Genomic DNA, 26,312 nt, shown 5'->3' with positions numbered 1-26,312 from the left:
GAAGTTCTGAAGCCAAAAGGGCATGGCTGTGGTCATCTTCATGGATTTCCTGGCACCCATCTCCTTCGCCATGTGTGCTGCCTTGGAGGTTCCCCTCATCTCAGTTCCTAACTTGTTGGTCCCCTTCTTCCCCATCAATTCCTGGGCCAATCCTTTCTGTTATGCTATGATCACCAAGGCTTTTAGAAAGGATGCATATCAGCTTATGAGTGCAATAGGCTGCTTTAAGGCCAGTGCTGATCATATGAAGGCCTGCTGCTCAGAAAGTGCACTCAAGTGCAACCTGAGATCCAATAATAAGAGATCCCAAATTGAAGCGAGGCTGTCCACCAGACCACAGCAGAACCATCACCTGAATATACTTACAGTAGTGTTTGAGACTGATGATGGGATCAAGTGATGAAGAGAAACAGAAGATAACAATTCATGCTGGATTTCTCTCTGTTATTATTATTATTATTATTATTATTATTTTTTTTTTTCAAATAGAACTTTTTAACATTCAGGAAACTGCTATGCAAGTGCAGGTGCCTGTCTATCAAGTCTGATATCAGTGCAACTCATTAAATTGGTCTAACAGGACAATTATAGGTCTCAATAACAATAAGGGTACATTCAAAAAAGTGTCCTGGTGACCTATGGAGGTGGTAAACATATGGAATTCAGTGATACAACATAAAACAACATTAAAAAAAAAAGACTAGAGAAATGTAGGCATACTAAACAGTCTTGATGGGCCTTAGTCTCTAAAAAGTATAATCCAAAACTCTAGAACAGCTACTAAATGGACGCTGTGGTGAGAAGTTGTTACACTGGAAACTTTTTTTTAAATGTCAAATGTCCAATTCATGTCAAATAAAATGTATTATCCCGAGGTTAAGATGTATTTTAGTGGGATGTCTCATCGATTTGGTTTAGACAGGTTTCAGGAAAGCTCAGTAGCCAGAGTTGACCACGTGGTGGAGTAGTTGCACAGACACTTTAGTTTTACCAAATCCAAGCTTTTTTGTTTTTCTCCTTACGAATTTGTTATTGAAAATATCACCTGCTTAGCAAGTGTATAGTTGATAGGCTAGGCCTATACATGTGCCTAATGCTTATTATTAGGTTTTATTTTGGAAGGATAGGCTAAATATATTTAAAGAAATAGAATACCAATAAATATGATAAGGAAAGAAATCAAATTTTATAAACTATCTTACAGGTTTTGTTTTTATATTTTATAGCCTACTGAAAGTGTTGTTTTAATGTGTAGGTTGTTTTCACTATTTCTGTGCGTTTCTCCACACTCAGTCAGTCAGTCCCGCCTTTATGGGATCCCTCCTCTGACGTCGGAAAAGGTAAAGTTTTCTCCTCTTCAGCTAAATGTGGTCGAGGGTCAACAACTGTCCACATACACAAGCTGCGCTGAGCTGAGCTGAGCTGAGGCTGCTGAGCTGCGGTGGCTGATGTTGGTTCCTGTCGGAGCTGAGGCTCGGTTCATTCACAGTCACAGTACGTGGACAGACGGGTTGAGGCTGTAGCGGGACACACTGCAGCAGAGAAGAGAGAGGAGAGATCTCACCAGACATGGCAAAGAAGTCAACTTCAAGCTGGTTTGGATTTTTTCTCTCCTCGTCGACCATTGCCCTTCTCCTCTTGGGGAGCCCTGCAAGCGGTGAGTTGTTTATCTTTGGGGGATGTTTCTTTTCTTTTTTTTCTCTCTGTAGGCTTCTAACATGTGGGATTGAGGGCTCAACTCGATAAAACACAGGAGGGACCAGCTCTCTGTATCATGAAATACCTATTTAAATACATTTTTTATAAAGGCATTTATATAATCAGGGAAGCTTAAGGTTTTTTCTTTTACAGAAATGTCTTAACATCTCCTTAATTATTTTTAGTTTTATTTATTTTTTCAAAAGCCCTGATTTGTTGAATAGCTCTGACTGGGTATTTAACTTTTTTTAATGATAGTAATAAAATGTGGCATTCGTGACAGCAGTAGCCGAGTGGCAGTAAAAACACGCCATAAACACTGAGCTCAGTGAGCTGCGTTTGAAAACATCAGAGGAGAGACAGTCTCTGTTTTTGTTTTTTTCTTCTTTGTTTCCCTCTTTTGTGGCCTTAGTTCACTACTTCTAACGTTAGGTCCAAGTGTTCTGTTCTTTTATCACTGAAGCTGATAAGTGCTGAAACCTTTAGTGAGTTTACTGATTAGTCAATCACAGAAAATGTGATTTCTGCTATGATAATCAACCAACAATGTTGACTATTTTTTCAGCATGAAAACCAGAAATGAATTGGATTTTAGTTCTTACTGTGTCTGTTTTCTGCTTATCCATGATTTGTATTAAATAGATTAATACATAAAAAAAATAAATGAAAGTTGATTTCACTACTGTCTGACTTTCAGTAGACTAACTGATTCATTAATTAATGCAAATAATGATCAGTTAAGTTGTAAACCTTTCATATTGCATTTGGAGGCTTCTTTATGGTGGTTTTGGGTAATGTTTAGATGTGATTACATGTGAAGTCACTATGGCTCTAAAGTTTCATAATTGTATATTGTTAACTACATTTTTTATATAACTTATTATATTCTTTATAAAGCATAAACAACATTTTTATTAAGTGTGCTGGTGTCTGTATAACATACCATGACGTTTCCCCAATCGACAGCCCAGCCTTCCAGGCACCAGTTTCGTCGACCAACCAGGACCTCGGAGCCTCTAGTGATATCTGGCCGCGCTCCAAGGCTTTATCTGACCCCAGATCAGCTCAGACAGCTGCGCTTCAAGCCCACCATCGGCTCCATCCAGCTGTCAGAGGGCCATGAGGCTAAGTTCAACTGCTCAATCGACATACCTGATCCCAGGGTGGAGCCCATCATGATCTGGGTGAAGAACGGCAAGGACCTGTCAGAGAACGGCCAGGTGTTGATCAACGAGCTCCAGACCACCACAGACGGAGTCACTACTCTGGTCTCCACCGTGACGTGCGTAAAACAAGATGGTGAAATGTGGAGAAAAAAAAGTGTCAATATCACAAGTCGAGTTCAGAGAATGATGTGTCCCGATGTGCTGTGTTGCAGGATTAAGTATGTGCACAGAGAGGATGCTGGGGAGTATTGCTGCAGACTGAACATCAGCAGCTGGATAATAGACTCTCAACCTGTCATTATTAAAGTGGAAGGTGAGTTTCAACTAGGCTATACAGCAGTGGGAGCTTCTTCTTCTTAATATTTCTGGATATTTACTTTGATCCAATCCATCCACAGGTTTACCGACATTCATCCACCAACCTGAGGACATGAACATAACAAGAGGTGCAAATTTCACTCTGTTATGTGAGGCGGTTGGACCTCCAGATCCGGTTAAGATCCGCTGGCTCCGTGATGGAATACATGTCAATGACTTTCATTCATCCCGCTACGTTGTATCAGGTGAGACGCAGACCACACAGCCCCGTCTTCCTCATCGGTCTCTCTCTGTCTAACACACAAACACACACACAGTGGTCACAGTGGTCTACCTAATGACAGCTATAACACCTCCTTTCTCACTGTTCACCTAACACGTTGTTTACTGTAACAGATGAGTCTGAATGACACCTTGAATCAGATAAAGAGGAGCTGGAGTTCGTGGTTCATCATGAAATCAGAAGATTTACATTTAGTTATCTTCTCTGAAATGTGTTTGAGGAGCTGAGAAAGTAATTTCCTGTGATATAAAGTCATGGTTACATTAAAGATTACTGCCTGATCCATCTGTGGAGAGTCAATGAAAGTGTCTTTTGATCAAGCTCTGTATTCATGGGTTGTTTTTATTTTGAGTAAGGAGAAACTTGTTTTAACTAGAGGAACTTGTAGCTTGTATAAAGACATAGTAAAAGATGTGTAGTGGAAACAACACAGCGCTGCAGCTTCATAACAATTAACTGCCTTCGCTCTGACTTCCTCAGTGATTAAGCGTGGAAACATTCGTCAGCAGAAATTAAGGGACGTCTCGTTCTTGCGTGCAGGTGGTCTTACTCAGCTTGCATCCCTTTGCCGATGGTTTCTATTCTGCCTCGTCTCTGCTGCCTCAGCATCTGTACGGTGCTTACTGACATGAGATTTACCTCCTGCTCAGTGGTTTATCAGCGGTCATTCACGTGTGCAGTGCTTTTTGTCACAGCGCTCTGCTAGACAATAGGGTATGGGTAGAGCAACTAAACAGTGGAATTACACCTGTTGTACATTGGATTAAAGCAATAGTTTGACATTTTTGGAAAATACACTTTAGTGCTGACAGTCACATGAGAGGATTGATGTCATTTTCATTTTTGTGTGGCAATTTGCTTTATTTAAGATAATCAAATGCAAAACAATTAGGTTTCTTACCAAAATTATGATCTGCTAGTCCTAAAGGAGGACTGCACCCAACAATTATGACATTATTTGTTCCATGAAATTCGTCACAATTAGACACAATTCAAAACCTAAATATATTTTGTTTAATAACACAGACAGACAGACAGACAGACAGACAGACAGACAGACAGACAGACAGACAGACAGACAGACAGACAGACAGACAGACAGACAGAAGGAACTATTTCTAGCTGGGACTAATGCATTTTAGCTTTAAAATGTATTGACAGTTTATCTATTATAATTCCTTAGCAACTAATTATCTGTCGACTGACTAATCTATTTGTCAGCTCTACATTAGAGTTATCATCAAAGAAACCTTGGTTAGTTCTTATAAATTCTCTTTATACAAAATTAAAGACTAGTTTTTGAGGATGAGCTGGTTTTGTTTTTTGATGTTATACTCTTAAAATTATATAGCATTAACTTCTGAGACAGTTTTGTTGCCAAAATGTTTTTATAAGTAGACTCTTCTTTTATGGCCTCTTCACGAGAGCAAACATTTGTCATTAGAAGCACAAACCCTCTGCTCTGAATGCTCTAACCCTTCATCTCCAGCCCGCCGCAGGCTGAGCTTTCCTGCTGCAGTCGGTCAGTGGTGATACGGCCCGAAGCTGAGGGGGTTAAAGGTTTAGAGCTGTGCTTTGGTCCTGCATGTGCAAGGGCCTGGGCCCTGGCCTGGGGAGGGAAAGCTGCACAGGGAGTCTGTTCGGGGGTTGACCCCAGAGACAAAGAACTCTTTCACAGAACGGCCCACTACCCAGCAGGGAGGGGCTGGACACAGAGGCTGGCAGGCTGCAGGCTACCAGGGCTCTGTGCAGGACCAAATATTGGCACAACAACACAGTGTAAACCCACTCTTCTGCATACTCACCTCATGCATACCAAGAATATAGGGCCTCTTTTTCACTGAATCCTGCACTCCATGATATTATTTGGGTGCATTTGCCATGTGAAGTGGCCAATGATTGTAGGTTTTACTGTATTTCAGGAATGTCACTGGCATTTGTCCTTGAGGGCACTGCTGTGTTGTTTATTAAAGAGATCCAGACGTTTTTAATTGGGGTTATGGCATGCCTTCTTATCTCCATGTCATTATTTACTTTGTCTCCAGATAAAAGCAGAAGATCATTTTGTACTTCACCCTTGAAAACACAAGGGAAACGGATGGAGCAAAGACTCCCTGGCTAAGTTGTAGCAGTAGTTCGTGGCTTTATTTGCTGGCTACATATAGAGATGGAAAAATAACATAGACATCTCCGGCAGCTCAGTAAACTGGAATGCTCCCAAACCTGATAATTACAGGCTGCTGGATCTACACTACATTTACCAAATCCCTCCATCATTTCTCATGTTTCCATTTGAGAGGCCAACGCGTCTATTTTTCTTTTTCATTGTTGTTGTTGCTGCGTTTTGTTTTTAATTTTCTTGCCAAGTCTAGTGAAAGCAGAAATGGTAGGGCTTGAGTTTTCTTAATTCCCCTTTTGCTGAAATGATATAACTTCAAAAGAATGTGTATCTTAAGTGAACCCTAAAGATCGTGACACAAACAAACTATGGTCTGTCTTTGACCTCAGATTGATCTTTTACTGTTAGTAGGTGCGGTTGGATATTGTTCCCACAATATACTGTTGCTCTGCCACACTCCAAGTTTTGTTACCACACTGGATCATATTGATCAAATGTATGGATAGCAGAGAAGTGGATTATATGTTCTTGTGATACATTTTCCACCATGAAAACTTGTCCCCACAGGAATCCGTAACGCCTGGCATCATTTAGCCATAGCCACAAAAAGGAAGCAACAAACTGTATGCGACTATAAATATATTATATATAAAACAAGGCTGGGTTTTCTTAACTCAAAAGACAGATTGTGGGAGTTTTACTTTAAGGTGAAGCTGCCAGTGAAGTTGTGACATTTACTAACTTTTTCCTTTTGTCCCTTTGCTCTTTGGTTTAATTATATAAGTCTGACCACTTTCATTTGGGACAACAGTCAAACCTACCCAGCTCCCACTATGCCCCAGTCCTCTGTTTGCCATGCAGTCGGAAATGAGGCATGTGGTAATTGCATTTGCACAGCTTGGCAGCAAATGTCCAGATGTGTTTGCACATTTCTCCCACAACCTAAACATCAGTTTTATTGTGTGATTTTGATCCTTGTCAGCCAGAATGTATTTTTTCTTTTTCTTTTTTTGTGAGCATAACTTACACAGATGATGCAACCCGGCCTATTTTAAGTAAGGATCTATCTCTGTGCAAACAAACCTACTATGGTCAGTGTTTGAGGGAAAAGTGAAACACTGTTTTTACCCTGCTGCTCTGGAGCAGTGCAAGGCAAACTCATGAGGTCGTGATATTCTGCAGAACGTAAACAAAACATCCCAAGTTGGTTCCAGCCATCCCTCACAGGCTGCTCTGTGATTGGCTTTGTGGAAAGGTTTCCGAGATAGAGACACTGGAGAACAGAGCACAAAAGGGACATTATTCAGCAGCTGTCCCAGTCCCATTCTAAATGGGCAGATCTGGGGCTATTGAAAGACAGGAATTGTGTGTCCAGGGAAAGAGACCGGGCAATAGGTTTGTTACCACAGTACATCACACTGGAGAGGATCACTTTGAGTTTACTGCATGGGGCACACTTGTGTAAACTTTTGAGGTAGTAATAAAGAACTGAGTCATTCCTAGATCTGTTTTTTTAAGATATATATGTTAACATCAGTCTTACTTCTCCATTGAGGCTGACATTGCACTTCTGCCCAAAATTCACCTTTGACTCAGAGAATTCAGTTGCTCTGTACAAAATGTCCATTCTTACTGTGAGAATGTGACTTGCTGACTTTCTTTTTTTTTTCTTCCACTTCCCAGCATGGAAGCAAAATAAGACGTGATGAACCATTTAGGCTGATTTGCTGAAACATTTGGCGCTATCAAGACCTTGAGGACCGGTTGTTTTGAATTCACACACAACATTGCGCTGCTACATTGTTGTCTCCAATGTGTCTGTTGCAGGTGTGGACGAGTACACTCAGTTCAGCTGTGAGGCCCACAACTCGAAAGGCCTCGCCACCTCCAGAGAAGCAACTATCAACATCAAAGGTAAGATTGTGTCCCAGTGGGGCTGTGAGACATTCCAAGGGGTTTCCAACCCCGTGTTATGGAGTTAATAAGGGTTTTTCTGATGTTTTCTAGTGCTTCCCAGTCCACTGTCCAATGTTACTGTGACAGAAAGGCAGTCCAACAAATTGATGTTGAGCTGGAGCCCTGGTCACGACGGTTTCTCTCCACTCACCAAATGCCACATCAGGGTAAGTCTCACCTCTGCACACACAGACGATGCTCTTACTTAATGTCCTCAGAATAAACCTCACGCCTTCTTTCTGACCTCTTAAGATTAAGGAAGTGAGTCGGCGGATGGGGGAGGTGATGACCACCAGGCTCATCAACGTCACTGTGCCGCCTTTCCAGTATGAAATCCCGGGGCTGCAGGCCATGACGTTGTACAACATGAGTGTTTCCTGTAGCAACGAGGTGGGAGCCTCTCCTCCCAGCACGTGGATCCAGAACAGCACCACAGAAGGAGGTGTGTGAGAAGTTAAAGAACCATGAGGCAGTTTGCAGGCAGTTGCAGATCAGCCACAGATTGAATGAAATTACAGCAGATGCAGTATGTGGCAAAAACAAATAAAAGCAGCACATACACATTCTGACTGCTTGATTTGAGTAAGTTTGAAAAGCATATTGTGTATTAAGGAACCCCCTTCCTCTGTTTAGGCTTCGAGAAAGTAGCCGACTACATTTCTAAATAAAATGGGCTCAAAGTAAGCCTCCTTACTGTCGTGGTATGGAATAAATGGAATTTACGGAAGTTGCACAACTGCCCACTCTGCTTGTGGCAAGTGCCCTTCTGAAGTCATATCCACTACACTTCTGTTGTTTTCCGGAGGGGTCACATAGGAAATAGGAGTGGTCTCTCTGAGAAAACACAAAGTTCTTACTGGGTGGAGCTGCTCTCAATTTCCTTCCTAAAACCATCACAGGGGATATTTTAGTTGAAAGATTGAATTTACTCTGCTGGGAAGTGACCACATTCCAAAAAGTAATCAAAGAATTCAATGGAGGGGTATAGTTTTAGTTTCTCTTTTCTCAATGTTGTTTTTACGCTACTTTCACACCACACCTTATGAAATATTTCAAGCTTGTGATAATTCTCACTGTTCCGTCAATCAACCTGTTTCCCATTTCTTGTCACATTCTCAGTGCCATCAGTTTATCCCCGAAATGTCACCGTAGAGATCAACGGGTCGTCGCTGGTGATCAGGTGGAAGCCTCCGCCGGAGGACAAGATAAATGGCATCCTGCGTGGCTATGATGTTATCGTCAGATATGGTGCACAAGAGAAAAGGGTGAGTTGTGATTTATGTGATAATGTAGGCGTAATAACCATAGTATTCTGTACACTCTGTTGGAAGTTTACTTGGTGCACTTGTTACAGTCTAAATCAATAGAAAATCATTAATAGAAGTTCACTTTGTTTCAGTTAAACTGTATTTTGTGATGCTGTGTGCTGTGTTGCACTGTAGAAAGAGGTAGATATAGATATAGATAGATAGATACACACCCAGACAGATAAAACAGATTTATTGATACTGATTACATTATATACAGTGAACTGTATATTAGATAAAATGTCATATTTATCATACTCGTGTTCATGGGGATGTCTTTGATGTGTTTTTGAGAGCATAGATATTATTTTCTATAACAATTACTAATCTATGACAAATATGAAAGGAATGGGACTTGTATGTTGGGAATACGTGACCCTCCCTTTGTCCGGCCTACTGAAGCAGAAGGTCAGCTTCATGATTATCTGAGAACAACAGTTTTTCCACTGTGCACAAGAATCAACAAGGCGGGGAAGTCCTTTTCAATAAGTGCTTTTTTAAATTTAGTCACACTTACTAAGAAATAGCAGAGTTTCATTTTAAAACCTTTCTGTTTAAATATCAAGTGTCCGGTGAATTATTCCATGATGCTGTTTGTGCGTAGTCATGCCTCTGTTACTGCATTAGTGCTATATACACAGTACAATAGTGTGTTTCCTGGCCTTCCTGTGTGTGTCAAAGGAAGCTGATGGTGTGAAAACTGTTATTCACTGTTATTCTCTGTTTGGCACGTGGCCATGAGTCATCACAGACTGGATAGGATATGAATACAAGGGGTTCATAGTCCTACATTAGTCCCAAATATCCATATGTGACTTCCAGTCAAATGCTGATGTCATTACACACAAAGACTTTGTAGTAGCAGCAGAGACTGGAAATGACTCCCCACACTCACCTGTGAAGAATTCAGAGTTAATGCTACTAGAGATAAATTAGAGTGAATTAGAATGAATGTTGTGTTTTATGGCAGAAGTTGTGGTGCCATCATCTGGTTTTGAATTTGAGTTTAATTCCCAAAATATGTTGAGCATTTCTGTTGTGAGAGCGTACAACCACATGTTGTCTTTTGTGAGGTGCAACAGACGAGCCAGACCATTAATCATGGGTTCAGCAGTTCGCTTTCAGACCGTCAGCACATTAGTGAAGCACAGGAACCCAGAGTGCTACCGTATGGTGTTGTGAAACACAGGACAATGTCTGTCACATGTTCCTGCTCCCTTTGCAGCACATGAGTTTATCCAGAAAGTTTGCCTCCTTCCCTTTTTCATTATTTACAATAATACCCAAAATGCAGGCCACAGGAAATTTCCAAAGAGGTTTTATACTGTAAGTGACTCTGCAAAAACAACTTTAAGGAACTGTGAATGTCATTTCTTATCATCAAGTGGAAAATATTTTGTTTTGCAACATAGTCAAATTTATTTATATAGTAATACATGATGTTACACACAAACACTCCACATTTAAATGATCTCCGTTGCTGTTTTATTTCAGACCCACAGTTACACCACCGATGTAGCTGTACCTGTGCAGGAATTCAACATGACGTACAGTGTGGAGGTGGCTGCATGCACGCAGGCAGGGAGCGGCATGGTCAGCCCACGAGTCTGGCTGTTTGTGCCAGAGGACAGTAAGTGGCTCTGTTGATTAATCTCCTCATCTGGGATCTGTCAACTTTATGAACCCGCCGACGTAGTTCAGCTGATCTGTTGTACTTTACTTTATTGTCCTGCCCCATGAACAGATACAGTATATATTAAGGCTTTATGCATTGATTAAGCCATATTACTAGTGTGTGGCTGTAGGGATGGCAGTGTCCTTGAATAGGACACTCGGGATGCACTTTGTATGTAGTGCTGCTGAGGAATTGCTGAGGATAGCCAGCCTTTAGTAAGTAATAACAGTTGTGAGTTCAGCATCAAACATCAAGTATTTTTCTTCCACTTTTAGACGCTAAACAGCTAAACAGCTAACCAGCTAGCTCTGGCCCATCTCGTCACTTTCCAAGTGGCTCACTGGTGTATTATTCTTATTGTCTTGTAAGCTGTTGTCAAGGTACAATAAACAACCATCTGCCCCAAGTGAGAAAACCACATTGACATCAGAGAGAATGTACAAATAACACAGTTTATTGTAATGCAAAATCACAAAATGTTACATTTTCTATTGTAATATAATTCAGATATTATTATTATTATTATTATTATTATTATATATCAATCAATCAATCAGCTATTTCCGACGTTGTGCTCCTTCAAAGCCAAACTTAAGACTTTTCTGTTTAGCTGTGCATTTCCTTAAATGTCCTTGTGTGTATGAACTTCTGTGTATCTATTGCTGTTTACTTTTAATATGTTGTCCTATATGTAAAGCACTCTGAACTGCTTCTGCATGATATGGTGCTAAATAAATTTGAATTGAATTGAATTGAATATAAACTTCGCTCATGCTTATCATCTCCTCTCTCTGCCTCAGAATCAGCCGTGTCCCCATCATCCAGCCCTGACCTCAGGGCCCCAGACTCTTTCAATGTTGTTCTGGGCGTGGTGTGTGGCATCTGTCTTTTGCTGATTGTCCTCTGGACGGGAATCTGCGTACACAACAGGACTTGTGACTCTTGGCTTGGGTATGTTCACTTCTGTCTTTTCAATCATGTGCAAACTTTTTGTTGATTCAAAAGCACAATTTGTATTCTTCTACCACCGATCAGCCACTGTCTCACAATCAAAACAAAACAAAAAGGTTGAGTTTGATGATGTCATGATTTAGCCATGTGAGCATGGGAGTTATTGTCTTTTGCAACTTGTGATTTTAGTCAGCTTTTCCCGGTTAGGGTTCTGTCAGTGGTAATAGTTCACATCTTTACCAGAAACCACAGGATCAACAGAGGTCTCCTCCTCTTCAAAATAAATGGACTGGTTGATGAGAAATGGTTTATCATACCAGTTTTTAAAATACTGCATAAAGCTGTTTAATGTTAAAAAAAAAAAAAAGAATCTGTCCCACCAAGAGCTACCAAGAAAGTTTGCTCAACATGTTGATATCTTGTAGGATATATAATAAAGGATCATGACTAAAACCCTCTTATAATGAAGGTATGTAGCTAAAAATGACAAAGAAGATCTAAAATGTGTATTAACAATTTGTTACAGAATATTGTTGGAAACAGTTTGGATAAAAAACATAGGTTTAATTGCATTTAAAGATTTGAATGCAGAAAAATGAATGCCCAGTGTTGCTACTGTATCTGTGACCCATTTTGTCTGCTTGATCTGCCCTTCACTTCCTACTCTGATTTATAACCATGACAGATCTGATTGTTTGTTGTTCATTTGGGATTGACACCTGAGGATGCTGAGTAATCTTAATAAACTGCCACTGCTTCCTCTTAATCACCAATGTCACCAGTAATAACCTTGCAGCTGGAAAGACAAAAAAACCCCACATGTTAATAGTCTGGGATTCATTATTATGAAGTGTGTGACTCAGTCTTGCCACGCAGGATATGGACAGGAATGTGTCACAGCCTTCTGCTCAGATAGGAAAACAGCATCTGAACCGCTCCAGGAAAGAAACAACTCAGAGGGCTGCCTCACTATGACCACCTCTTCAGCTGAATGTCGTCCTGTTTGTGTGTAATTTAAGACTTTCAGTGAAAGTATTAGTTCACTGCTCAGCTTTTCTTTTTTTCCCCCCTTTTCTACAGGCGAGTGTTTGAAGGTGGAGAAAAGCCACAGCCTGTTGTGGAGTACAAACCCCAGAGATCCTATAATCGATCAGCCATAGGAGTCACACGTATGTTCTTGAATGCAACTGTGAACAAAATAGCATATGTTATATTTAGACATTCATATTATCCTGTTGAGGGCAAATTTTTATCATGCACAATAACTTGAGTGGGTCCTGTCTGCAGTGGGGAACCTCGGTGTTAGTGAAGAACTCCAGGCCAAACTTCAGGATGTGATGGTTTTGAGGAGTTTGCTGTCAATAGGGAAGATCCTTGGAGAGGGTGAGTGGACCAGTTTATTTTGGGAAATGTAATCTTATTGGAAGCATTATCATATCTACAGTAGATTGATAACATCCAGTGTGCATAATATGAACTATTTTTAATTTGGTTTAAATCATCAGGTGAATTTGGCTCGGTGGTGGAGGGACATTTAAGACAACCGGATGGAACATCGGAAAAAGTTGCAGTGAAGACAATGAAATGTGAGGTCAACTACATCCCTCCATCTCTAAAAACAATAGAACAAGTAGACTTGGAAATATTTGACTCTTGTCTTTCCTGGAACAGTGGACAGCTTCTCTCAGAGGGAGATCGAAGAGTTCCTAAATGAGGCGGCCTGCATGAAAGATTTCAACAATCCTAATGTCATCAGACTGCTCGGTAAGTACTATACAATGCTGATGCTCTGTTCTGTAGCCCACTGTGGTCCGTTTTCATTTGGACATCCGTAAATTGTATTGACTTTTAGGCGTCTGCCTGGAAGTTGGCCCAGGACATTTTCCCAAGCCTATGGTTATTCTGCCCTTCATGAGATATGGAGATCTGCATAGCTTCCTGCTGCGTTCACGCCTCGGGGAGAGTCCAATGGCAAGATTTTAGCCAAACACTTCAACACAAACATTTATATAATATTATTGTTATTAGACTAATAAATATTAACTTAGATTTTCTTTTGTTTTCACAGTTCTTGCCCACTCAGACGCTCCTGAAGTTCATGGTGGACATTGCTCTGGGTATGGAGTATCTCAGTGGGCGTAACTTTCTTCACCGTGACCTGGCAGCTCGTAACTGCATGTAGGTCGCAGATACAAAAACATCTTAGTCACTTTTAGATGAAGGTCAAAAATGAGATCTTGGACTTTTTATCTGATTTTCCTTTTCCTGTTTCTTTTCCCTGCAGGCTGCGTGATGACATGACAGTGTGTGTAGCAGACTTTGGGTTATCTAAGAAGATTTACAGCGGCGATTATTACAGGCAGGGCAGAATAGCCAAAATGCCTGTGAAATGGATTGCAGTAGAGAGTCTGGCAGACAGAGTTTTTACCGTGAAAAGTGACGTGGTAAGGACCTTCATCTGCTCCCATCTGTTCTCTACTGTCAGTCTCCTTAGTCATGATGCAAATATGTGAACGTGTCAGACAAAAAGCGCACTTTGTCTCTTCCAGAAACAATAGCCACTGTACAGTCACTGAAAGAAGAACTTGACCCTTCGTCTGCACTTTCCCTTTCACACATTACTTTCTGTTGTACTGTAACAAATTTCAAGGCCTTTTTTTCTAACATTTACACAGAACAGACAGTCAGTCAGTCAGAATTTACTCAACAGTAACCAATCAACTTTTTTCAAGGGCATGGTAAAGATTTTGTCTTGGCAGTGTGTTTTGTACTGTAGATTTAATCTAATATTCCGAAGTATTAGGTAAAAAAAAAACATACACCCGTACCAGTCCTGTCTTGTTTACTAAAAGCACCTGCTATATTTATTCCCACTTCTGTAACATAAAAGTGAAAACTGGAAATGAAATCAGAAGGAGAGGCTGAGGGGGATTTTACAATGCTCACACAGTGTAGTAAATTTCAGGTCAGTGCATTTGAAAGGTATGGGCCGGGGTTCGTCCAGGAAAGTAAGCTCACAGAGAAAGTGACAGTTCATTACATGCACTGTAAGTTGTTGATGAAGACATGATGATGAAATCTGAAATGAATGTTCTTTGTGTTCTAGTGGGCATTCGGCATTACCATGTGGGAGATTGCTACACGAGGCATGACGCCCTATCCCGGCATCCCAAACCATGAGATTTATGACTACCTTGTTGAGGGACACAGACTGAAGCAACCAACAGACTGTTTGGATGAGCTGTAAGTGCTGTCTCTGTCTTTGAGATACAAACCTTGAATTTGGTTTAAAATGCTTTAGATCTAACAGAATCAAGATAAACTGCAAAAATGTTATTAAGTTTGCTTAAAAATGACTTTTGTTGAATTGCTGTTGCTTCCACAGTATACTGTAAGGTCAAGTTTCTCGTTTTCCCACAATTTTAACCTAGAGGACGATGTTATGCACTTGATCTTCTGATACAGGACATTCTGTTTTCCACTTCTCCTTCTTTTGGCTCTGATATAGTTCGGCAAATAACTTGAGCTTTAAAAAAACATCAGCTTTTGAAACTGCATGGCTTTGCTCACCGCTGCCATCTGCAGTGAAAGTAAAAAACTGAAGTTTACATTTGAGTCAAATAAATGCCTCCACTTGTGTTAGCTGCATCCCAAATCAAGGCTGTTGTACAAAACAAAATCAGTCAAATCTGTCTTTATTTACTTTATCTAGGTATGAGATCATGTACAGCTGCTGGAGGGCAGATCCACTGGACAGACCCTGCTTTCCTCAACTGAGGGAAATGTTGGAAAAGATAACGGAAAAACTCCCGGAGTCTTTCAGCAGGGACGATATCATCTATATTAACACCAGCTTTCCTGAAGAGGACCCAGATGGGGAAACACTTCCTGCACAACGTCCTGTGTTCAGCTCCTCGCCTTCCTGCAGCCAGCGGGCAGCAGAAAACTCAGTAGTTACCGCGGACATTCATGGGAGCCTGGAGGATGAGGATGATGAGAGCGATGATCGTTACGTGGTGGTGATCTCGGCTGATCCCTCCCTGAGAGCTCCCACGGCGGACACTCCTCTTTTGTCAAACGATGCTTTAAGTCACGCAAACGGAGACATGGTCGCTGATGTGACAGGCATGGATCACAGCTCGAGTGACACTTCTTGCCTGCTGTAACAGTCGGTACCCAGCAGATTAAAACTGTAACAAAACCGTCACCTCGATTCATCAGTACTAAACATTTTGCCTCATTGCACTGGGAGCACCTTGATGTTTCCTGTTTTGTTCTATGCTTCACATGGACAGCCGAGAAGTCAGTGTTAAGAATTTCATTTTCTGTGTGTGTGTGTGTCAACTTCAAACATGTTGAATGCACATGTTCCCATTATAAGCTTAAGAAACACTGAACTGTGAAAGTGTTTACTGTAATAAATTTGTTGTTTCAATGTAAATATAGAGATGTACAGAACATTTATAAAGTGATCTTGTTGTATACTGTAAAATAAATGCTTTATGAACTCATGTGAGATTCAATAATGACAAAGGGAAACATTTTGCCATGATTTCTTCACATTTCATCACACTGTGACAATTATAGTGTTGGGGAAAGAAGATCAGATTATTCACTTATGTAAAATGTAGCAGTGGGGTGATCAAAAGAACCAGCCTACATTAAAATTAGGCCTATAATTAGGTAGCCTGCTATAGGCTACAGTATAGGTATTACACACTTAAAAATATATTGCCTAAAGGCATGGGTCACACTGACACTGTGAAGTCAAAAGCAGCACAATCAGGTGTTGAATAGAAATATTTAGATGCTTTTCAATAGATCTAAAATATTAAAGTAAAATGTAGAGCAGGCCACTTTATTTCTCATGAATGTTCAGTAAAAGTAGCAGGAGCCAGGAGCCTGGAGGGGAGTCAAATGGGAGAAGAGGAGCAAAGCAAACGATGTCTGAAGGTAAACCCACACTTAAATGTGGCCATTGTGTGACTGATAATAAATCTGATGATGATCATACAGGTATTTTTATTTGCCACAGAAACAGTACTGACTCTGACACTGTGCTGTAGGCCTATACAGTAGCCTATAAAGTCTATTGAGGCTGTGTCCTGCGGATGACACAGGTAGCAGTCGGGCTGATGTAGCTCCTCCTCCAGCTGTTGCGTTCACGGCGCCTCCTGCAGGTAAATGTCGGCTCCTACAACGAACATGGCTGCTGCAGTCAAGATGAGGACGTGGAGCTGTCCGACCAGAGGAGTTTTCTGTCCATGGGGAGTCCTTTGTGTAGTCCTGTTCAGCACCGTGAACGCGGTCGTCGCAGCCCCGGAGACAGGACTGTGGAGAATCACAGTTGTAAATGTGAGTAAATGGGATTAAATCCAGCACCGGGCAGCTAACGCCAGCTTCATTAGCCTTGTTATGCTAGCTGGCTAGGAGCTGGTTGAGTAAAGGCAGCCGTCTAACCTGCCCTGGCTGTAGTAATAGTATCGCGTTATCGACTATTGAATGCGACTTCTTATCCTTCATAGACCTTGAGAAACTGCTGAACAGAAACAACACAGTATGTCGCCGAGCTAGCCAATTAGCGGTTAGCCTTAAGTAGGGGAGCTAATAAGGGTTAGCCGTGGCTAACTAGCCGAGTTGGACAGCTGGCCATTTACCTGAGTACCTGAGTTCCCCCGTAGGAGTCATTAGCCTCTATCTGTGTGTCCAACCATACAAGTGTCTCAAGACAAATATTTGAGGGACCACACCCCTGCTTGAACAGTGTGTTCAGGGTTTCTTGATCTGCATACTTTCATCATCATCATCATCTTTCATCACCAGCCTTCTCCACATCATTGTTGCATTATGCATGGAAACACACCCCGAGAGTTCATCTGCAGTCTGATCATTCACTCCTCTACTGTAGAGTCCTCTGTCCCGTTAATCAGTAATAAGGCACACTTCCCCAGACTTGGTCCACCAGTACGCCACCATAAATAATTTAAATGATGACTAGTTTCAGTTTGCAGGATTAGGTGTGCTGAGCGTCAGGGTGCAACCCAGACAGATCATACCTGCAGACAGTACTAAAGTTTCCACTTCACCTGGCCAATGTCTTTCTCATAGAAAGGACAAGGACAATACTAACTGCTACAGACCTCCCAACCCGTCCAACCTAAATGTCTGATCAGTTCAATAATCTAATATGTGTGAGTGTGAAGAGTAAAACTAATCAATGGTTAAACTCCAGCTCTCCAACTTTATCTACTCTTCCACAGACGACAAGACCGCTACTGTTAAAGAAATCTATGTATAAAGACACTGACATTGAATTGAAAGGTAAGACAAGAAATGTACTCACGACCCATCACAGGAATCTGTGTCCCGTTTGTCCCTTGTGTTAATCCTCACTTGCATCTTCACTTTTTAGTTGTGTCTTTTGGCTGTCCTGAGGAGGTGACCTTCACTATTCACTGGTATTTAAAATACTACCCCTGTCACAATGAATTCAACAATATTGAAGTAAGTACTAAAGCTTAATGTGACACTAATTATCAGACAGTCTATGTGGGGACTTGGTTATTTATGATTGCTGAATTGTGGCTGTCAATGTCTGTAGGAAATGTACGAGAGAACGCCTCTGAGTCGTGGGGAGAGCCTGGATCCAAATCCCCTCGGACAAGGAGAATACATTGAACACAGACACAGTCCTATTACATGTAACGATGCATTGCGCACTTTTCCAATGCTCAAAGTAAGTTTGTTACAACATGCATTTATTGTCTGTCATTTTCCTTCATATCAGCATCTGGTAACGGACTATATATTTTCAGAAAGCCAAGGCAGATCCACACACGGTCTTAATACCTGGGGGGGACAGAGTACCAGTAAGATAATATAAATGTTCTTTGACCTGATGACATAATTAAAGTGTGTTGTTTTGCCATACGCAGCATCATAAAGTGATGAGTAATGTGTTATTTTTGTAACACTGCAGGTTGAAAATGACACCAGGTGGCTCACTGAAGAGTATGACAGCAGCAGCGCCATGAAGAACAGCAGTGTTAATATCAAAGACAACATCATAGCCACCACATGGAAGGATGGGCCGTACCTGCTGGTGGTTAAGATTGTGTCCAGTAAACAGGATGCTAACTGGAACTTAACAGGTGAGGAAGCAATTAAAATGTGACTGGCCTGTATTATCCCCTAATCAGAGTGTGATTCATGGATGCAAAGCATCTGCAGTAAACACTGAGAAGTCAAATTGCAAAACATGTCACAACCACTAACAAATTCCTTATGTGTTGGGAAACACTGTCGTACTTGATTTGTTTAATGTGTGGCTTTTGTTTTTTCAGTTAATGTGGTGATGAAAGGCAGCCATGGCTACATTTCTATCACAGAGTGGCCTCTCATGATTGTAAGTAGATAGTTTTTTGTGATTTATATCAGAAAATATGAATTACCCATTTGTAAAATATATGTGCGTTGATGGGTTTGTATGTACTGTTTAGGGTTTGTGCATTTTATTAATGAACTGGTTATTTACAGTACAATACAGATTCATAATACCGTAATAACATAAGTGTCCACTGCTGTCAAACCTTAACAAACCTCACGGAAGCTGAATTAATAGTCGGTACTCTGGGGAGGTTTTTGGATGAATGGCTCATTTTTGTGGAATGTAGCTAATGAAGACCAACTGCTCCCACATGTGTTGTTGGACTAATCCCCTCACTGTGTGTTTTTAGTTCTACATGGTGATGTGCATAATGTACATCCTGTACGCCCTGCTGTGGTTTGTCTGGGCAGCCTGCTACTGGAAGGATCTGCTGCGGATCCAGTTCTGGATAGCCGGGGTCATATTTCTTGGGATGGTGGAGAAGGCAGTCTTTTGCGCCGAATATGAAAACACTAATGCCGTTGGCTCCGCTTGTAAGGATCTACAGATCTTCCCCAAATATCATTTTTATGAGAACACATTTGGTTTTATGAATCTATAAATCTTTCCCCCACCCTTACCGTTTCTCTTAGCTTCAAGCCTGTTGATCTTTGCCGAGTTGGTTTCCGCCCTCAAGAGGACTCTGGCTCGATTGCTCGTCATTATCGTCAGTCTTGGCTATGGCATTGTGAAGTATGTCAGCATACATCTGTACACATAGACACACAGATACATTTTTGAAGAATCAGGCAACAGACTTCTTTATTCTCTTTGGATTTAGGCCTCGACTGGGAACAGTGATGCACAGAGTTGTGGGGCTCGGTATTCTCTACTTCTTCTTTGCTAGCATTGAAGGCGTCCTGAGGATTACTGGGGTGAGTAGTCTATGCAAAATGTCAACAACAATTTTAATTTCTTATTCAATCTGTCAAACACTTAAATAGGTATAGAAACAGTTTTGGACCAAAGGAAACCAAACACATCCTCAAATCAGAGAAGCTCTCCCCAACTTGTGCCAGTTGGTCAATTGCAAACAATTATTTGATTACAAAAACTGTGCTTAATCAAGTAAGATGACGTATTAGGTTATCTCTGATTGAAAAATGAATTAGGTTTAGCATTATTACAGCTCTATGGTTTCTTGTCAGTTTGTATTTTGATGCAAACTAATTCCACAATCTGTATTGTCCTTTATTTGCTGCAACACAAAAAATCAAGGGGAGAGACAATGGCCCCGCTCTCATTACAGCCATTGCTCTTGCTGTATGTGACTCCTGTGCCATCTGGTTCATATCCTTCCAGTGTGTGGAACGTGGACAGATTTGTTAGTTAATCAAGCCCATGTAGTCTCGCCTGTTCTTGCTTTTTTGGTTGGATGATTGGTGATTTTCTTCTTTGCACTTTGGCAAATGGTTCTATATTTTACTTTCTGTGCTTCCTTTTTTTTTTTTTTAATCTCCCAAACTATCTGTGATTTCTTTCCTCTTTCCTTCCCTTGTGTCCTTTGGTCCTGCTCTGTCCTCCCTTCTAGGCGAAAGACTCTGACTTGGCCCTGCTGGCCAACATTCCCCTGGCTCTGCTTGACTCCTCTCTATGCTGGTGGATATCCTTTTGTGCACCTACAACCTTTCCCTTTGTGGTTCCCCCCCCTGCTCCTCCTCCCCTCCTTCACATGAGCCTGAATTAGACCAAGATAGTTTGATTTGCAGCTATCTCATTGCTCTCCCAGATAATTATCGGTGAAAGACTGCCACTACTATTACAAGTGTGCAGCATGCTGCTCTGCAACTCTGAAGAAATGCCTTCACATTAATCAATCATTATCTTCTACTGAATTTTTTTCATGTTTTCTGATTGGTGGTTTAACTGCTCTTGAAATTCGCAATTCCCACTATTTTATTTTCATTTTGTCGCTTTGCCGTTAATGGACTGTCTTGGTCTGAGTGGGCAGCAGCGAATGATTTGCATGTCCCGCCACATGGTCCTGTGTAAAAATGATATCACTAGTGTGTGGATGGATGGAATATATATATATTGTATTATTTTGTTTACCTTTGTGCAATTATAATTTTAATACTTTTTCTTAAACAACAATTGGGAAATTAGAACTAGCCATAAAAGGTATTTGAAAAATATACGTACAGTCAAATATATACTTAATTTGTCTGCATTATTAGGTACTGTAGACTAGATGGTGTAATAGCTATACTGTTAGTGTCTGGTTCTACCTCACTGGACTGTAGCTGACTGTTACACAACCAAGTCACCAGATGGCCTCATGTTTCTGGGTCTGCCGGTCCACAGAATCACATGAAGTGTCACATTCACTCTTAAGTGACCACTTTATGTTTGTTTTTACGCATATGAGTCAGTGTCTGGAGGAAAGAGCCCATTGTTGTATAAACAGACAGCTGTAAAAAATGAATGGGATAATAATATAACATGTGGGGGTGTCACTTGGTCTCAGTGTAATGTCTGCCACATTTTGACCTTGACTGCCACTAACATTTTTGTCAGTCTGGCACAAACCATCAAGACTCTGAAGCTGAGGAGAAACCCTGTCAAGTTGTCTCTCTACAGGCACTTTACAAACACACTAATATTTGCTGTCATTGGTAAGTGGTAGAATTTACTACACTTGATGTCAAAGCTCACGATTTTGAGTTATTTGTATTTTCATCTATGTGCTACAACGTAAGTCTTTCATCTTTGCCCATTCTTCCCTCAAGCTTCCATCATTTTCATGGGTTGGACAGCAAAGAAATTTCGACTAGCAGATTGCCAGTCTGTGAGTATGGGTTTGCATGTTTGTAATCAAAGAAAAATCGAATCAATTTTAGGCTTATTGATGACAAGATCTATTTGTGTGTAAAGGATTGGATCGAGCTGTGGGTGGAAGATGCTTTCTGGAGGTTCTTGTTCTCCATGATTCTGCTCGTCATCATGTTTTTATGGAGACCATCTGCGAACAACCAAAGGCACGACGAACCATAGAACTGTTAAGAATGAACATGTTAATTCTTTTCTTTTATTAATAACCAATTAACCACTTAATTCAATCTCCACAGGTATGCTTTTACTCCTCTCATTGATGACTCTGACGATGAGGAGATAGAGGAGTTCATTGCCTCTCCAAACCTCGGTACGGTAACATCATCAAGTGTTATTTTAATCCAGAGCAATCAAAACATTTTCTGTGTGAAAATCAATTTCTCTTTTTTCTTTCCTGTGTTTTACAAATGCATCTATTAATGTATTTATATTTTAATTTACAGCTGATGGCATTAAGTTGAGATCAAATAAAACTGAGACAAATGGCACAGTGAAGCCTCCAGAAACAAACCCAGTAAGTTACACAACTGCACACTTTCTGTGTTGTAGGTCTGTATTGATACATTTAATTTGATGCAGTGTTAATTTCTTTTTGTAAATATGATAAGAGGAGCTGACCAAGTTTTAGAGATGCAGCTGTTCAAGTGTCCCATATTTCAGCAGATGGCAGTGTTGACTTTTTTCGTTCTGTTTCTACTTGTCCAGGACGAAGACTTGAAGTGGGTGGAGGACAACATTCCTAGCTCTCTAACTGATGTGTAAGCATCATATCACAGTTATATTAATCAATCCAGCATGGTGATTTCACAAGGCATGTGCAATTTTAACTGTGTCTGTCCTTGGTCCTGTTTGTCACTGCAGAGCTCTACCGGTCCTGCTCGACTCAGATGAGGTACGAATCACAGTATTTACAAAACACGATTCACACACATGTTACTTGTTTAACTTGAGAAAGTTAGTTTAGACATGAGGAGGCGAGTAACATTGTCTGAAGTAGCAATAGGGAGACTGACCTCAGGGTAGAGAAAGTGGTGACTTTTGTGAAAACCTTTTACAGAGTTTTGATTTTTCCTTCTCATTCTATTAGCTCAATACAAAAAGTTCAGTGTGAGAAAAGCTTAACACTTGTATTTCAACATGACATCACATATGAAGTCAAGATTATCCTTTTATAATCAGTCTGGTACAGTCAGCCAGACAAAGTGTTTTCAGTCAAACTGGGATTAAAAGCCTGCTGTTGTTTAGGACTTTAAGGACTTGTTTGAAATATTGCTGATGCTGATTTTCAGAGTGAGGAAGAAAAGTTTAACCAGGCTTTGCGAAGGGGGGCAGGGCAGAGCAACATTACATCACGTCCTTAACAGTCTAAATAGTAACAGGATCTCTATCTGAAAGTGAGAATTAAAACTTGATGAGCCTGAGCAAAAATCAAACATGTATATATTATTTCCTAGGAAATCATGACGACCAAGTATGAGATGTCAAAGCTGGAGTGAGGCAGGACATTTCCAGCCTTGAGTGGACATGGAGAGAGAACACAGCAGCCGTGCCCTGACTCTGCAGCAGGGTTTCCTCCAGGATTTCCAGTCAGGTGGTGGTGGTGGAGTGCCATTTAGTTTTGCAGGAGATCCTCCTGAATGGCTGCTGCTCTGCAGGGTGGTGCAGGTCACAGTTTAGGAGGACCTCTGCTTATTTCCTCAACTTCTCAAGCGTAAAGAACTGTACCAGAGGAAGACTGTCTTTTCTCCGACCAACTGGTTCACCTTTTCCCCTGACACGATCAGTTTTGAGCCCTTCTTTCCAAAGAGAATGTTTCATTTTATATTAAGTGCTGTATTTATTTCTGTTTTTGTCGATGTGAATTTATTTTAGCAGAGAATTAACAACAGTGGGCCTCATGCATGAACATACTATCAAATATACATGAAGTGTCTTTTTGAGGGTATTGGTTGTAATAAAATTAGATACTTCTTTATGATGGAGAAAAATCATTGAAAGGCCTTTTTTTTTTCCTTAAGTGAATAAGAATGGTTTATCGAAGTTGTTTTTGCAGCCGGAAGAAAAACGGAGAGTTAAACTTCAGTGTGTCTGAATAATTTCGAGCAGGATCTTTCTGTCTATATAAATATGTAATTGTTAAGTTTGCAAATGTTAAGGTATTCTGTAATTTTCCATGTGACCATGCACACTTTTCTGTTGCCAGAGTTTCAAATCTGAGACATGAAAATTGAATTAATGTCAATTTGAATAGGATTCGCTCTTATGCACTTTGAAGATCGAAGCTGTGCCTACATGTAGTTTTTGGATGAGGCCTAATCTGTTTAGGAAACTGAGAGCAATGTGTATAAAAGTGTCGTCCATTTCTCAGATTGAAACTACCCAGCATCCTCAATGTTGATGTGTGACTGATTGTGAGAGGGATGGTGCATAAACAAGTAATTTGTACAATTGGAGATGTCACTGGGTTCAGTAGAGTAGAATTGAAATTTACAGTCATGTTTTGAATCTGCTGTAAGTGTGTGGGTGACCCCAGGGTTTTATGTCTTCTGAAATGAGGAGCAATATACTGTATGTATGTTAAAGTTTCATTATTTATTTGTGTTTCAAGTGTACTTATAAGTTGTTAAAGTGTGTGTTGGCCTAAGTTTACTCTATAAGTGTGTTTACAATGTGTGCTTCCATTTCTTTAAATGACTTGGATCCTGAACAATCTCTCGATGTATAAGGCAAAATGTCCAACTACAGCTTGCTTCATGTTTCTTTGCGGTGTTTGTGTTGTCTTCACAGACACCTTACATCTTCTTTCAGATAAGTTCCACGTCTTTATTTTTTTATGGTCATTTTTGAAAATGGATGGCATGGTGTTTTTTTGTCGGTGTCATTTTGGAGTCAAAACACTGTCGTCATCTTCATGTTTGTTGTCTTGAGTAAATGTAACAGCGGGACTTGTATTGTTGTCTGTCTCGGCCATCCCATGATATGACGCACTAGACAAGTTATGTGGTTAGCACAAGCACAAGCTGATCATTTAAATGGGTTTATTACATCACTGTTCTGATTTTTTTTTTTTTTTTTTTTTTTGGTTGGAAACATGGAATAATTGTGCTTATGATGGCAAGCTGTCCTTCTGTTATATAAAACTGCAGACACCTGCAGTGGACCTTGATTATTTGTACAGATGGGTTGTGGCTCATTCCTGTTATTTCATAATTCCACAGGTGCAGAGTTGTCTGGTTAATATGACTCGACTGTTTCTTTTTTTAATGGGTATCGTGAAGAACGGGGCTTTAACTTGTCATACCAGCCTTTTTTTTCTCCCTTCCTTCTCAGGAAGTATGTACAGATTAAATATGAAAAGAATACAGGAGAACTCTGTTTCCTGATCTATGATTTTCAGTGTTAATTTGGCAATAAAAACACATTATTTTACTACAGTGTTAAGATCTGATTTTAAAGCTTGTCTCGCAAATACCAGAATCCAGAGAGAGAGAGAGAGAGAACAGAAGAAACTGTTGGATGAATGGGCTTTTGTGAGGGTAACTGTGATGAATGATAACATGATAATGAAATGCAGAGACTGAAATGCTGAGAGGAACATTTGAACGAAGCACAGTTAACTTGTTGTAAATATAAACCCTGAATGTTTTTTTCTCAAGCCATTAGCCTCTAATAGGCTTGTGTTTTAGAGGACCGAGACGACATGCAATGCACAAACAAGGTGACGTATTTGTCATGTCAACATTACACCTTGTTTTGTGGACACTAAACTGGTTTAGGCACTCTATACTTCTATACCAATACCCTATTCCATTTAAGAAGACAGAGTTTGATATGTGCCGTCCTGTTTTGCTGCAGTATTTGGTTAAAAGGTCTAAACATTAAGAGCTCATGTACTGAATTTGCAAATAAAACTAACACAGACCGTTTGTGGAGACAAACAGAAAAACATTCCTCTTTCATCTTGATAAGAGCTGCGTGGGACCTGAGTCTGAGAGGCCTGGTCCCTCTTCTACATCTGAATCTGAATCCACATCTAATCTGATAATCAGGCTCCATCAAATGGTTTGTTGTTTGCATCAAGTATTAAGTATGTCATTATTAGGGACTGTAATGGTGGAGTACAGGCCACTTCAAAGTCAGAGACCAAAGCAAAAGGGACCTTCATTCTGCTTTCCTATGACTCTCACATATTTCTGGACTACCTCCAAACATTTATCCCACATGAAAGATGATCCACAGACGACCTCTCCCCTCTCCTGCATAAGAAAAGTAGAACAAAATTCTTCCACAGTGCCTTTCATTCAGGGAAAACCCACCAGCGACACACGTGCCTCTTTTCCGTTTTGATGGAGATTCATAGATTAATTCAGTTTCTTTTGTTTCTCTCAACAGTGATTTAAGCTTTTGTGCTCGCAGGAGCAAAGTGAGGAGGATGTTTTAGGAAACTGTACCGTAGCTGAACATTTTACGGCCCCTGGAATTTCAAGAATTTCTGATGTGGAGATTGTTTCCTCCTTTTTGTGGAAAGGTGCGTGTGCTTCTTTTTGCGGGTGGCATGTGACCAGGAGCTTTAAAGTCCAG

At 40.6% G+C, this 26,312-nt stretch overlaps 2 protein-coding genes across 4 annotated transcripts; both read left to right on the top strand.

Annotated features, from left to right (window-relative positions):
- Positions 1–1,034: 1,034 nt before the first annotated feature.
- On the top strand, positions 1,035–15,984 carry mertka (c-mer proto-oncogene tyrosine kinase a). The gene is made up of 19 exons (XM_085800407.1): positions 1,035–1,657; positions 2,665–2,980; positions 3,077–3,177; positions 3,263–3,427; positions 7,412–7,498; positions 7,592–7,707; positions 7,793–7,982; positions 8,660–8,805; positions 10,342–10,477; positions 11,323–11,473; positions 12,554–12,642; positions 12,761–12,856; positions 12,979–13,059; positions 13,145–13,237; positions 13,326–13,444; positions 13,542–13,651; positions 13,758–13,917; positions 14,580–14,716; positions 15,186–15,984. Exons 1-19 carry the CDS (start codon positions 1,570–1,572, stop codon positions 15,637–15,639), a joined length of 2,835 nt encoding a protein of 944 aa, XP_085656533.1. The 5' UTR covers positions 1,035–1,569; the 3' UTR covers positions 15,640–15,984.
- Positions 15,985–16,665: 681 nt separating this feature from the next.
- tmem87b (transmembrane protein 87B) lies at positions 16,666–25,101 on the top strand. Of its 3 annotated transcripts, none has more exons than XM_085800403.1 (19): positions 16,666–16,828; positions 17,734–17,794; positions 17,886–17,977; positions 18,075–18,209; positions 18,289–18,342; positions 18,453–18,624; positions 18,817–18,878; positions 19,210–19,393; positions 19,493–19,592; positions 19,681–19,774; positions 20,431–20,504; positions 21,408–21,514; positions 21,629–21,687; positions 21,774–21,877; positions 21,968–22,041; positions 22,175–22,245; positions 22,437–22,489; positions 22,593–22,623; positions 23,186–25,101. In XM_085800403.1, exons 1-19 carry the CDS (start codon positions 16,679–16,681, stop codon positions 23,225–23,227), a joined length of 1,719 nt encoding a protein of 572 aa, XP_085656529.1. In that variant the 5' UTR covers positions 16,666–16,678; the 3' UTR covers positions 23,228–25,101. The 3 variants fall into 3 exon arrangements, with proteins under 3 accessions (XP_085656529.1, XP_085656532.1, XP_085656531.1); XM_085800406.1 differs by lacking the exon at positions 20,431–20,504 and adding an exon at positions 20,118–20,191; XM_085800405.1 differs by lacking the exon at positions 20,431–20,504 and adding an exon at positions 20,118–20,200 and having other exon boundaries at positions 21,417–21,514.
- The last annotated feature ends 1,211 nt before the right edge of the window (positions 25,102–26,312 follow it).

Source organism: Trachurus japonicus, chromosome 15 (assembly GCF_045865225.1).
Source record: "Trachurus japonicus isolate A0001 chromosome 15, Traja_1.0".
Classification (NCBI taxonomy): Eukaryota; Metazoa; Chordata; class Actinopteri; order Carangiformes; family Carangidae; genus Trachurus; species Trachurus japonicus.
The sequence above is the reverse complement of the archived record's forward strand: the minus strand, read 5'-3'. Positions and strand labels throughout refer to the sequence as shown.